This window comes from Callorhinus ursinus, unplaced genomic scaffold, assembly GCF_003265705.2.
Source record: "Callorhinus ursinus isolate GAN/ISIS: 27379988/994484 unplaced genomic scaffold, GSC_fseal_2.0 scaffold19, whole genome shotgun sequence".
Taxonomy (NCBI): Eukaryota; Metazoa; Chordata; class Mammalia; order Carnivora; family Otariidae; genus Callorhinus; species Callorhinus ursinus.
Window position 1 is genome coordinate 1,501,527 of NW_027397081.1, and position 14,675 is coordinate 1,516,201.

Here is a 14,675-nt window from a genome sequence, read left to right on the forward strand (position 1 = left end):
GACATTTTTCCAAAGAAGACATCCAAATGGCCAACAGACACATGAAAAAGTGCTCAACATCGCTCGGCATCAGGGAAATCCAAATCAAAACCTCCATGAGATACCACCTCACACCAGTCAGAATGGCTAAAATTAACAAGTCAGGGAACGACAGATGTTGGCGGGGATGTGGAGAAAGGGGAACCCTCCTACACCATTGGTGGGAATGCAAGCTGGTGCAACCTCTCTGGAAAACAGTATGGAGGTTCCTCAAACAGTTGAAAATAGAGCTACCATACGACCCAGCAATTGCACTACTGGGTATTTACCCCAAAGATACAAATGTAGGGACCCGAAGGGGTCCGTGCACCCCGATGTTTATAGCAGCAATGTCCACAATAGCCAAACTGTGGAAAGAGCCAAGATGCCCATCGACAGATGAATGGATAAAGAAGAGGTGGTATATATACACAATGGAATATTATGCAGCCATCCAAAGGAATGAGATCTTGCCATTTGCAACGACGTGGATGGAACTGGAGGGTGTTATGCTGAGTGAAATAAGTCAATCAGAGAAAGACATGTATCATATGACCTCACTGATATGAGGAATTTTTAATCTCGGAAAAAAAAGTGGGTGTGGGGGGGGTGGGGGGGGGTGGGGGGGGGGGGGGGGCTGGGGGATAGACATTGGGTAGGGTATGTGCTATGGTGAGTGCTGTGAATTGTGCAAGACTGTTGAATCACAGATCTGTACTTCTGAAACAAATAATGCAAGATATATTAAGAAAAAAGAAAAAGAAGAGGATAGCAGGAGGGGAAGAATGAAGGGGAGTAAGTCAGAGGGGGAGACGAACCATGAAAGACGATGGACTCTGAAAAACAAACTGAGGGTTCTAGAGGGGAGGGGTGGGGGGATGGGTTAGCCTGGTGATGGGTATTAAGGAGGGCACGTTCTGCATGGAGCACTGGGTGTTATGCACAAAGAATGAATCATGGAACACTACATCAAGAACTAATGATGTAATGTATGGTGATTAACATAACAATTAAAAAATAAGCATTTACTGTATTTTGTAACAGAAATGAGATAAGCTTTTTTTAGAAAATTTACAAAATACACTTAAGAGAAAAGGAAGAAACCAAAAATAACCTATAGTTGTAAAAATAAATCACGGATAAAAATTGATAACCAATTTTGTAATATTTTTCGGCAGATATATATCCTTGTATGTTTATATAAACATATTGCCTCTCCTTCCATTGTATGGGCTATGCTATATATTTTCATTTGAATATTATTTATGATAATCTTTTGAACATTTAGGTTGTTTCAGTTTTTCCTCCATAATAAAAAATCTTGCATTAAATATCCTCATTTCTTATCTATGAATACATTCATCATCCCTTTGCATAACTTTCTAGAAATGAAGTGTCTTGATGTAGGGGTGTATAGAATGTTCTGGATCATGTAAGCATACACACTGACAAATTGAAGAAAACTAACGCAGGAGGTTGATCTTCTTGGTAATGACTGATTCAGACCTCAAAATTGGATTTCAGCTAGTTAAATAAACATATTTTTTTAATGGGTTGTATGTGATCATCATATACAACCATTAAACCGTTAATGGTCATAACCAACCATTAATGACTGATCTTTAGCATTTTCTCTAAAACTTTGTACTTTCTCTGTCCTTCCCACCTGCCACTCAGAAATGTTCTGTATAGGTGCTACCTGAATAGTCATTTCTTATATTGCTAAAAGTAGACAATTTAAAGATAGAACACAGATTTTGTGAACTGAAATGTCAGGACTATGCTTTTCCAAAAACACAAATTTAGAAACAGCAAGATAACATTTGTTATTCTTTTTAGGCTGATCAGTTGATGTTCGCTTTGCATTTTGTTCGAGGCATGCATCCTGAACTTTTTCAAGAAAATGTAAGTGAGAATAAAGTGGGAAAATGTTAGAGTTACATAGAAGTTTGGTAATGGGCAGATTTATGGTTGGATTAGAAATAACTTCAGTCTGGAAATTATCTATCAACCTATTTTTTACTAAGTTAGAATTTAGTGTAAGATGCTGATTTCTGCTTCTCCCCTCTGGGTGAGCCAAGTGTTTATTCGGAGGTATGGTGAGGCAGAGTGGCTTACCACCGTGCTTCTAGACCTTTCTAGACCCCGGTCCCCTGCTTGTCTTGCCTGTCCGGGTGGTGGAGCTAATACATGCACAAAGTGAAACAATACGGTTGTGTACCTGCCTTATTTATTCCCTTCGCTGACTTGCTCCGAGTCAGCATGTGAAGCAAGAGGGTGGGCAGTTCTCAGAAGCTTCCTGGGGCCCGAAGCCTTATGTTAGTCTTTTTTATGTATAATTTATCTTCTTTGTCTATAACATTATTTCTGGTCTGCCCGATCATCCTCTCTCCAACTTGAAAAGAACCTCCTTCAAGTTAGAGCTTACTAATCCATCTCTGGTGTGATTCTAACATTTAGAAACAAATTATTTGTAAGTGATTTTCTGGTTTTGATGCCATTATCATCAAGTGAGTAGAGTAGCAGGGTGGGAGGGACTAGTATATGGACAGTGAGCTTTGACCTTCACCTCTACCTGGTCAGATTTCATGTCCTGGATTCTCCTTATTTGTATACTTCACGCAGACCTTTCCACATGCCTATTTTCTCTCTTGGTTTCTAATTCCACATGCTCTGGCTGACTTGTATTGTTTCTCCTAAATTTGTTAATTTGACTCCTTTTATTTCCACCATTAGCTTTGATGCCTTTCCCTCCTCCTGTACCATGTTTTTCACCATGATCAGTACGTTCCACACTGTGTAAGATTTAATATTCCCTAGTGTTCCCTGTTGGAGTATATGTAATTATTGGGAAAGGAGAACATTTTTCTCTGACTCCCACCTAGTAATAGTAATCATTTCTATTCTCTTGTGACTGTAGAATTTCAGTAAGTGGTCATGCTGGGTGGAAGCAGGCAGTAATTTTGTTTTTTTTCTATATTGCTCTCAAATTTTGTATGTTTTTTCTTTATTTGCTGAACAATATGTAACAAAGAATATGATAGTGCCCATTATTATCTGGGGGGAGGTCGGGGTAAAGACAGATTTTCTTGGAGCACCAGATTCTGTAACCCTGGGTCAGTCATGATTCTATGGATTAATTTAAAAAAATAATGGCAGTCTTCTAATCTGTTGGAAAAGATAAGTTAATGGAAGTACTTTTCTCTATTTTTTCCCAGCATACACAATTTTTAAATTTTTGGTGCACTTTATTGCTTATTTATTAGTGAAAAATGGCATGTAATGGGGCAAATTAAGACAAATGCTGACTCAACATGACATGTAAATTTTTCGATGTTGAAACATTATATATATAGGGAGAGAAACTGTAGTTACATTTTTTGCTTTAATAAAATGATTTCTCGTAGTTTGCATAGGAATGTGTTATGTGGTACACAAACTCATTCTTGATGTTAATGTTGTACCAGAAGTGGGAAGATGTGACATGAGTTTTATTTTTTTTCCATGTCCTTAGAAAGCCGCACTGTAAGCTCTCTTATAGGGAAACTGAGAAAATTCTGTTAACTTGTTAGTATTTTTATATTTTTTGTTTTACTCATATTTTTATTCAATAGGAATGGGATACGTTTACAGGTGTGGTTGTTGGAGACATGTTGCGGAGAGCTGTAAGTAAAAATAATAAAATTCTTTCACCCTTAGGGAAAATAGTTCTGGCTTTGACTTCATGAGATATTATTTGCTTCAGAGGAACTTTAAAGTACTGTTGAAATTATACTTTAACTAGAGGAACAGGTCCTTGCCTCTACTACTGTATTATAAAATGGACCTAAATATTTTTTGTCTGTAGAGACATATATTCTCATGAGAATAATACTAATTAGATACTAAGAAAGTAATATGCTTTATAATCCTGGAAAAATAAAATTTTATGTTATGACTAGGAAAATTCTCCTATAACTGAAGTTTAAAATTTTTTAAAAAATTTTTGATAACTTCAAATTTAGCTTTTTCTCTGCTAATTTTCTATTTGCACATGTAACGAATAATATTTTTCTTCAAAGCAGCATACCCAAACTGTAATGCAAAATCTAGATTATGTCTGATATGCAGGATATTATTAAAAATGATGTAAAATTTATGGCAGTTTTTTATATTTTATTACATTTTTCTGAAGTTTCATAAAAGATTATGCACAATGAAAAGGAATGCAACATTTGTGCAAATGGTTGTCTATACCTTGTTATATAGAATTTTACAATAGTAAAATAAATTAATAATACATAGAATGAGTTTTCAAATCAGTGTTTGTAAAATTAGCTAGTAGTCACTTGTTGATTTTTCTAAGTTTGAATTTTACCAAATATACCAAAGAGAATAATTGCTCTTATAAAGGACTCTCAGCAGAGGATCCGGGATCAGCTCCCATCTTGGATAGACCAGGAACGAAGCTGGGCGGTGGCGACACTGAAGGTATTCATGACTTTTCTACTGTGGGGAGTACTTAAACTTCTTCTCTATTTGAGTTACCGCTTTATTTTTTTTACGTGCTCCCTATTAATACTCAGTGTTGATATTGCTGTGTATGTGCCATCAAATCCCTGGTTAAAAGGATATCAGAGAATTATTCTGTTCTGATTAGTCCCTTAATCCTTAGTTAAATCTTTCCACTCAACATATACATATTTGGTCTCCATTGCACAAGATTCTGTGCTGCACACCCACAGGGAATAGAAGGGTAAGTAAACAAAAGATCTAATATGGAAAGTGGAGGCCTTATTTATAGAATAATTCAGGATTGGTAATGAGATGCAGTATGATGCTTAGGAGTTTCAAATTCAAACTGTTTCTCTTGCTTTTCTTCATCTTTGAAATATCCCTCACCCGCAGCTCCTCTCCATCCTTGCGATCACTCCCCGAGTTTTGACTCTCATCATTCACCTGGGCTTTGCTGCAGAGCCTCTGCTTCTGACCTCAGGCCTCTCTGTTTCACTGTGTCTTCTGTTTTAAAAGTTGACTTATAATTCAGTTTGCACTCTATTAAAACCTTCTGATGGCTTCTGTCACTCACAGGATAAAGTCCATTGTCATTTGCATGAAAGATAAGACGGCCCATGACCTGCTCCTTGCCCACCTCTTCCATTTTATCTCCAGTCCACCCCTCACTGTTTCTTGCACTTAGAGTTCGTGTTGCTACTCCCTCTACCTGGAATGCCCTGTGGCTGTGTTTACCTGTCAAACATCGATTTCACATTTGAAGACTTACCTTCTTCATTCTGTCTCTTCTGTTGACATATATCTTGAACATCCCTACATCACAGCAGCTGTCATACTGAGTCAGAACGATGCAGTGTGTCTGCCTCTTCTCCTAGGTTGTAAGTGCACTGAGATTAGGATCCGTGCCTTGTCAAACGTGATGTCCCTGACATCCAGTGTAAAACCTGACTCATACATTCCTTTGGTTATTCAGTGCCTACTGTGCTCCAGATGCACAGTTAGTTTTCTGTTAGGTACTTTTTTTGGTTGCACAAATTAAGATTATGAGTGGACAAGCTAATGACAAAATAGGTGATGTAAGTTTTGCCTTGTTCATATATTCTATTGAGTTAAGGTATTTATTAAGTATTTATAATATACTTATTGACAGTGGAGAGCACAGATGTAGGAAAGTCTTTGTTCCTTCTTTCTAGGAGTTTGTCACCTAGTGAAATACTTTTGACACGGTTATAAGACCTGGCTCATAAACTCCTAATGGGAAAATTAATAATTGTTTGAACAGCTGATCTCCAGTCACACTTGGGGAAAAATCTTACGTTTGTAACCTAAAGATTGCAATGATGCTTTTTTTCCCCACATACTCATTTCTATTTAAGTAAAGAAATGTAAAATATTTAGAGAAGACAGCTTTCCTCTTCAAAGAAGGTTTATAATACACATTGTTTTATTATGTTTATAAAACATTTTTAAGTGGATTATCTCATTTATTTTTTTTTGTTTTTATTTAAATTACAGTTAGTTAACATATAGGGCAGTACTAGTTTCAGGCATACAATTTAGTGATTCTACCCTAAGAGACAGGTGTTATTAAATTCTCTTTTTACACATGAGAAATGAAAGTCAGTAGTAGTGAGTTAAATGAATGAGCCTCAGGTTTCTTCTTAATTTAACACATATTTTTGAAGATCTGTTATGTGCCAAGCAATCATCCTAAATACTTTACATATATTATCTTACTTTATCATCACAATAACCTGATGAGACCATAATTATGCCTGTTTTAGAAAAGAGGAACACGAGGTGGAGAGAGGCTAAATAATTGAGCCAGGATCAAACCAGGTGGGAGTTTTGGGAGCTGTGATTTCAGTTCAGGCCTTCTGACACCAAAGTCCAAGCCCTCAGTATCTCGATTTTCCAACTACAGTGTTTTCCTTCTCTCTGTCTGCCCCAACTCCTCATCTCCTCCTCCCCCACCCATTCCCAAGTGTGAGGTGGGTGCCGAGGGCAGGCTGCGGGGCGCGGGCCGCGGGGTAGAAACGCGGTTCCAAAGTTCAGCTGCCAACAGTTCTGTCTGCGTTCTGGACTCAGGCCTCCTGGGTGCTTCTGTGGGGAGCCAAAGCCAAGACAGACAGACTTTTGTCAGAATGTGTCCATCTGTTTGTTCTCTGTCTTCCCTCCCCTGCTCGGTGCAGCTGCTGTTGCATGGCAGTGGCACATAGTAAAGACTGCAGGGGCAGCTCGCGGTTCCTGGTGACTTACTGGTGACTTACTGGGTGCACAGCATTATGCACAATTTGAAAGTAGATCACCTCACTGACTATTACAACCCGATGAGGTACCTGCTGTGACTGTCCTCACTAGACAGGTGAGAAAACCAGGCACAGAGCGAAGTGGTCACTTGGAAAGTAGAGTCAGGATTTGAAGTGGGGCTCTTTGTGGTCGAGTCTGAGCTGTTCACCACTCTGGACTGCCGGTTGTTCACAAATATCTGTTGAATCAAATCAGTAGATTCTGCTCTGTTATCAGTCAATCGTTTTTCTCATTAGTCATATACTTAGTGGCTACGACTAGTCAGCACAGTGCCCGTGGAGTGACAAGTCGATGTTTTCTGATAGGAAGAGACTGCGCTGAGCACACCTCCCTGTAGAGAATCTAGCAGGTACCCGAGTGTGATACGGTTGGCGCCACGCTGAGTACAGCCCTGGGGATTTGACCAGAGTCTAACGTGAAACCAGCACCCTGCCTCACTGCCTCAGATTTCTAGCCAAAAGCATCTTGGTTATACAAGGTGTAGCATCAGTTGGTAGCAGCAGGCCCTTATACACTAATTCATCAGTTGGTAGCAGCAGGCCCTTATACACTAATTGCCACAAAATGTAATAGACTACCATCAAGTGTTATCCTAATAGGCTTAGATCACTTATTAAAAATAAAGTGAAATGTACTTATTTTCTGCTGTATAAGTTCACTTTTAGTTAAGTTACATAATGAAATTTGGGCAATATAATGGGTTATTTAGAAATGAATATAGCAACTTGGATGAAGCATCTTTAAGCATTTGATTTGGGTTTGTATTATGTGACATTCTAGTACTCCAGATACAGGTCTTCCGAATTCACCATTATTTTTAATAGAAGTTCTCCATCTCTACAGATTTACATTTCTGATCTTGTAGCCCGGTGTTGGTAAAAGTTTGGGGGAGAGGCTGCTGGAAGGAAGGGGGGGATGGGCAAAATGGGTGAGGCTGTGGGACGAGTAAGTCATGGGAGCAGAAGGCAAAGCGAGGGGTGCGGTCAGGGTGTTGTGATAGTTGTCACTATCACAGTGATAGGGGGCAGGTGGCGCGACACTTGCGCGAGCACAGCATAGAGGTTTGAATCAGTGTGTTGTGCACCTGAGACTGATGTCGCATCTCAAAAAAAGTATACTATACTAAAAAATTTTTTTCAATGGGCAAAGGACCTGAACAGACATTTTTCTGGGGAAGTCATACAAATGGCCGACAGATATACAAAAAAGGTGCTCAACATCATTAATCATTAGGGAAATGCAAATTAACTCACAGTGAGGTGTCAGTGCACAAGTCTTAGGAGGGCTGTAATCGGAAAGACGAGATAACAAATGCTGGCGAGCTCACGAGGAAAGGGAAGATGTGCAGCATTCGTGAAAATACAAATTGGTGCAGCCATTGTGAAAAACACTATGGAGAGTCCTCGACAACTTAAAAATAGACCTACCGTATGCTTCAGCAGCCCTACTTCCTACTTCTGGGCATAAATCCGAAGGAAAGGAAATCAGTAAGAGATACCTACACTCCCACGTGTATTATTGTAACTGAGAGCACCCATCCGTGGATGAACGGGTGAGGAGCGTGTGGTCTTTCCATCTGTAATGGGATATATTCATCCACAAAAATTAGAACTCAGAAGAGCTGCAAGGGGGATGGAAGTTGCCATGAGCTGCGGGTGGGTGAAATGGGGCGAAGCTGGAAATACCGGGTACAGATGTTTGCATATAAGGTGAATTCTGGAGAACCTAGTGTAAGCCGGTGGCCCAGTGTTAACGGTACTGCGGAGGATACTTTCGAGGTACTGAGAGAGGAGATTCTGCGTGTTCTCACTCCAAAAAAAAGGGGAACTTGTGAGTTAACAGAGGTGCATTATTTCATTGGGGTTACTGTTTCTCCGTACAAATGCTTATCGAAGCACTTGTTAAATATGTACGATTTTGTCGGTGATACCTCGGTAAGGCTGAGAAAGATGAAGAATGCGGGTTGGCAGAGCGGGTCGTCTGCGGTGGGAGGAGAGGGCTGCCGAGCAGAGCCCCGGGGACGGTGCCGCTTGGGCGACTGGTGCAGGCCCGGTGGACCCTGCGGAGAACCTCCGGAGGGCCCGCAGGTGGGGCCCGCAGGTGGGGCCGCAGGTGGGGCCCGCAGGTGGGGCCCGCAGGTGGGGCCGCAGGTGGGGCCCGCAGGTGGGGCCCGCAGGTGGGGCCGCAGGTGGGGCCGCAGGTAGACTCAGACAGTCTGCGGGAGAGGAAGCGGCGCGTGTGCGGAGGCGCCGCGGGGGAGCGCGCGGTGGACCGGCCTCCCGAAGGCTGTGATGGCGCTGGGCGATCGGGCGGGACTTCGAACCCGCTGTGGCGCGCAGTGTGGCCGTGCTGTTCCCCACAGGGACCAGACGCCGATTTCACGACTTCGGAAGAGTTTGATTTTATCTCCTTCTGGGTTTTTGGGTAGGTCGGCCCCACTCTGGTCTACACACGATTAGAGGAGCCCGTGGGAGGGCAAGACGGCGGTGCACGTCCGTCCGTAACTGGCTCCCGTGTACTCGCAGCCGCGTGCGCACACGCGCACGCACCCCACACGCACACGCACCCCACACGCACACGCACCCCACACGCACACGCACCCCGCGCACGCACCCCACACGCACCCCGCACACGCACGCACTCTGCTCACGTATCCCGCACACGCGCACGCACCCTACAGCCGCACTCACCCCACGCACACGCACGCACCCCGCACGCGCACCCGCTGCGCCCGCTTGTCGCGCACCGCGCCGGCCTGCCTGTGTTCTAGGTGGCTCTGCCCGGCCTCTACCAGACGCTGTGCTTGGACGACGTGGCTCTGTGGCGGACCTACTATCACAGTTCGGCGTGTGAGCAAGAGTTTCCGCATATCCTGGCAAAGAAGGTGTCCTTGTTTCAGCAGGTGAGTCAGCCACCTGCCGAGAAACGTGTGACGTCCGTGCCGTCTGTCCGCGTGGGCCCGGGACCCCCCGCAGAGCCCCTGGTCGGCCGCCCCCCGCCCCCGCCCGCGGGGGTCTGTCCGCGCGGGCTCCTGTCCGCGGGGAGCGCCCGGGCTGTGGGGCGCTTCTCGCGACGGGACAGCGGTTCGTGTGCCCGGTGCTGAGCGTCCGCGGGGGGACGCGCGCGGCGGGCGTGGTTCGGTGGCGCTGCCTTAGAGGCGGCTGGGGCTTGGCTGTTGAAACTGCCCTGCGCTTCGTCCGCAGCTCCTCGTGGTGCAGGCGCTCCGGCCGGACAGACTGCAGAGCGCCATGGCCCTGTTTGCCTGCAGAGCCCTGGGTGAGTACTCGGCTCCGTGCGTTTCGGCCGGCGCCGCCCCGCCGCGCGGGCGCGTCTTCTCCTCCGTGTCGGGGCCTCCCCGGGAGCAAGAAGCGTGTGTGCGACGGGCTGCGCTTGGCGGGGGAAGGCTGCTGCGTAGTGCACGCCCTGGACGTGCTTAGGGCGCGGGACTTGAGGCGCTTTACGGTGAAAGCCCTGTAGACCCTCGGGCGTTTGTTCTTCGTTAGGACTTAGGTAATTAAAGTGAAACAGAAATAACCATACTTTTGGGGGGGGGAAGCCTTCAAAATGAATTGCTTTTGCTCTACAACGAAAAGTGAAGGATTTGTTTGTCTTTTAGGTTACAATCTGTGCAGTCCGTTTTTAAAACCTCTCAGTCTTATCAGAAAGGGTTAAAAGTTACTCGTTTGTAAATAGACTCTACCATGTCTTGATTTGCTCAAGAGAATTTGGAAAAACTATGTTAAGGAAGGACGACGTGAAGTATTTTAGTTGAAGTATGGAGTGATCCAAGAAGAGCGAATCTTTATTCTAAACCACAGGAAGTCTGGAAATGAAGAATCTGGCATTAAGTAAAAAAGTATGCTGACTTTTTTTTTTCTAGAAATTCTCCATTTCTTTTAACATTTCAGTCATCGTGAAATTTTATGTGGAAATTTTAAAATTTTTTTATTATGTATGTTTTCATTAAATTAGAATTCTTCATATAAACAAGCTTAGCACAGAATTTTAGGAAATTGAAAAAATATACACTGGGTTTTCCATGCTCCTCCCTGGCAACCTTTACTGAGGAATCATTCCGGTGTGCGCTTGTAAAGCTGTTGGGGTCGATACAGCAGGTCATATCTCGGGGAGTTGTCTTAGCTTCGGTTTTACTCTAGTGGACACACTCTCTTGTGTAAACTCGCGTGTTCGTGGTAATCGGATGGCAGCTGACCCTTAAGTTGTTCTCACTACGCGCTGCACTCATATCTGCTCTTAATTCTCAGGGTAGCACTGTGAGGGGCTCTTTCTATAAATACCTATTTAAAAGTGAGGAAGCAGAATCCCACAGCTAATAAACGACAGAATTCAAACCAAGCTCCATGGTTCGTGTTCCTATTAATAAGGCGTATCCTTAAACCTTCGGTAAAGTTATTTCAAACACACATCCTTCACCACCCTCACCAAATATTAGTTTTCCGGGTCTTCCGTAAGTATCACAAACCAACTGGCTTCACGCAACAGGAATGTGTCGTTTCTCGGTTTTGGAGGCTGGAAGTCCAAGCTCAATGTTTCCACAAGGCCACACTCCCTCCGAACCCTGTCGCAGAACCCCTCCCTGCCCCTCCCTGGATTCTGGTGGTTTGCTGGCTGTCCGGTCTTTCTTGGCTTACCTGCTTGATCCGAATGGCATTTTCCCTGTGTAGCTCTTTCTTCCCTGTCTGACTTTTTATGAGGGGCCAACCCCAGTATGACCTCACCGGAAGCTAAGTAATTCCATCTGGCAGGACCCTGTTTCCACATCGGGTCACACTCTGAGGTATTGCCATTATGGCTTCAAGTTCTGTCTTTTGGGGGACACTATTCAGCCCACACCTATCGGCTGCCTTCTGCTTTACCCTCTGGCAGGACACGCGTGTGCACACATGTGCAGGCATTTTGAGGCCCCGGTTAGACCAGTCACTCGGTTGGCTGCTGATGTGTCTGTGTAGATGCATCTGCTCCTGCTCTGGGCTTCCCTTTCCTTAAGCATGAGGGGGAAATGTCTCCCTGTCTGTCTCCTGCATTATTTATACCCCGGTCTGGCAGGATGTTGATACACCTAACTCCTGGTTGCAAGTGACAGATGCCAGCTCAGAGTCACTGCAGTGAAACGGGGGAAAAGCTAGAGCCAGTATATTCAGCAAAGGAAGAGGCAGGGCTGGCCTCAGCGCCTGCAGGTCTCGGGGACTCTTTCTTGCTCTCTCTCCGTTTCCCTTCCCTCTTTCCTCTTCTCTCTTCATATTTGTGTCCCACCTGTGTGTTGCCCTTAGTCTCGGGGTCCATGTGTATTCTGTGCATGAGGCTGCCGACCTCCTGGGGATAGCATCAAAGCTTGTGATGAAAGAGAACTTTCCCTCGCAGCCAGCCTCATCCTCAGAACCCCAGGAAGGACTCTGCTGCGCTTGGCTTGGGTAACACGATCCCCTCTGCAGCTGATCCTGCCAGAAATACATGAAACAGCGGTTACCCCCCAAGAAGTCCTGGGTGGGGGAGGGACTGCTACCAAATATGAGGGGAGAGCTGCTGGTACCGGTCAAAGGATACGCATTCTAATCAGCTGACCTGTGAAGTGCTTTAACTGGTTCTCATATTTTGAGAGTAACTTCTTTAAGAGTTACAGATATCTAACTTCTGATTCTGGAAAATGAGGTGTTTGAAAAAAGATGTTAGTGTCTGTGTTAAAAAATACTTAGGAGCATACTTAATCTTGTGACTGAGACATTTAATGTGTTGCCAAACGTAGACACACATGGTAAGTAATTGTGCACGGTAGGCCATATATATTTAAAAAATATGAAAACTGTCCCTGTATTTGCCACTTGGAAGTTGGCTGATGGAAGTGGCCTTTTAACAGCCTTTTTGAGAAAACAGAAGCAGTGAGACAGGAGTTCTGCACTTCTCGTCATCAAACCTTCCAAGTGGCTGCACGGGCACTCTGTTTGTTCTGCTCTCCCTTCTGTCCCATGGGTGACGGCCTTGCCCTATGAAAGGCCAACCCATCTGCCCTTTGTGTTTTATTCCTGCCATCATGCTCTTTTCCATACCCCTGTCCTACAGACGTCCCCCTCTCTAGCTGCTTCTGCAGCAGGACGTGTGGGCAGTGTGTCCCTCATGAGAGACGGCAGTAACCCAGTCCCTCGGCTCTCACTCTGTGTCCTGCTCGTCCGTGCCAGTGGTCCGATGAGCTTGCTCTCGGTACATTCAGCGGTGTCTTCCACCATATTGCTGTGTCCAGTAGCGACTTCTGTGCTTTTGGCTTATTTCGTCTCTCAGCAATGCTGTTCTTTGTTCTTCGTTTAGATGCTCTCCACTTTTTTTTTTTTTATCATGTTATGTTAATCACCATACGTTACATCATTATTTTTTGATGTAGTGTTCCGTGATTCGTTGTTTGCGTATAACACCCAGTGCTCCATGCAGTACATGCCCTCCTTAATACCCATCACCGGGCTAACCCATCCCCCCACTAGAACCCTCAGATTGTTTCTCAGAGTCCATCGTTTCTCATGGTTCGTCTCCCCCTCCGATTTCCCCCTCTTCATTCTTCCCCTCCTGCTAAGTTCTTCTTCTTTTTTTTTCTTAACATATATTGCATTATTTGTTTCAGAAGTACAGATCTGTGATTCAACAGTCTTGCACAATTCACAGCACTCACCATAGCACATACCCTCCCCAATGTCTATCACCCAGCCACCCGTCCCTCCCACCCCCCACCACTCTAGCAACCCTCAGTCTGTTTCCTGAGATTAAGAATTCCTCATATCCCGTGAGGTCATAGGATACATGTCTTTCTCTGATTGACTTATTTCACTCAGCATAACACCCTCCAGTTCCATCCACGTCGTTGCAAATATCTCATTCCTTTTGATGGCTGCATAATATTCCATTGTGTATATATACCACTTCTTCTTTATCCATTCATCTGTCGATGGACATCTTGGCTCTTTCCACAGTTTGGCTATTGTGGACATTGCTGCTATAAACATCGGGGTGCACGGACCCCTTCGAATCCCTACATTTGTATCTTTGGGGTAAATACCCAGTAGTGCAATTGCTGGATTGTATGGTAGCTCTATTTTCAACTGTTTGAGGAACCTCCGTGCTGTGTTCCAGAGTGGTTGCACCAGCTTGCATTCCCACCGACAGTGTAGGAGGGTTCCCCTTTCTCCGCATCCTCGCCAACATCTCGTTTCCTGACTTGTTAATTTTAGCCATTCTGACGGGTGTGAGGTGGTATCTCATGGAGGTTTTGATTTGGATTTCCCTGATGCCGAGCGATGTTGAGCACTTTTTCATGTGCCTGTTGGCCATTTGGATGTCTTCTTTGGAAAAATGTTTTCTCATGTCTTCTGCCCATTTCTTGATTGGATTATTTGTTCTTTGGGTGTTGAGTTTGATAAGTTCTTTATGGATTTTGGATACTAGCCCTTTATCTGATATGTCATTTGCAAATATCTTCTCCCATTCTGTTGGTTGTCTTTTGGTTTTGTGGACTGTTTCCTTGGCTGTGCAAAAGCTTTGTATCTTGATGAAATCCCAATAGTTCATTTTTGCCCTTGCTTCCCTTGCCTTTGGCAATGTTTCTGGAAAGAAGTTGCTGTGGCTGAGGTCGAAGAGGTTGCTGCCTGTGTTCTCCTTTAGGATTTTGATGGACTCCTGTCTCACGTTTAGGTCTTTCAACCATCTTGAGTCTATTTTTGTGTGTGGTGTAAGGAAATGGTCCAGTTTCATTCTTCTGCATGTGGCTGTCCAATTTTCCCAACACCATTTGTTGAAGAGACTGTCTTTTTTCCATTGGACATTCTTTCCTGCTTTGTCAAAGATGAGTTGAC

The 14,675-nt window shown here is 44.3% G+C and overlaps 1 protein-coding gene across 4 annotated transcripts in view; it reads left to right on the top strand.

The window, feature by feature from the left end:
- DYNC2H1 (dynein cytoplasmic 2 heavy chain 1) overlaps positions 1-14,675 on the top strand; it is a 376,065-nt gene that overhangs the window by 158,805 nt on the left and 202,585 nt on the right. For 2 of the 4 annotated variants that reach the window (XM_025893740.2, XM_025893745.2), the window contains exons 71-75: positions 1,858-1,923; positions 3,633-3,683; positions 4,411-4,488; positions 9,593-9,724; positions 10,026-10,098. In XM_025893740.2, coding sequence (XP_025749525.1) covers positions 1,858-1,923; positions 3,633-3,683; positions 4,411-4,488; positions 9,593-9,724; positions 10,026-10,098 — 400 coding nt within the window. Of the gene's footprint in view, positions 1-1,857; positions 1,924-3,632; positions 3,684-4,410; positions 4,489-7,127; positions 7,314-9,592; positions 9,725-10,025; positions 10,099-14,675 lie in introns of those variants that run through there. The other 2 variants (XM_073903658.1, XM_073903659.1) reach the window with 2 other exon arrangements.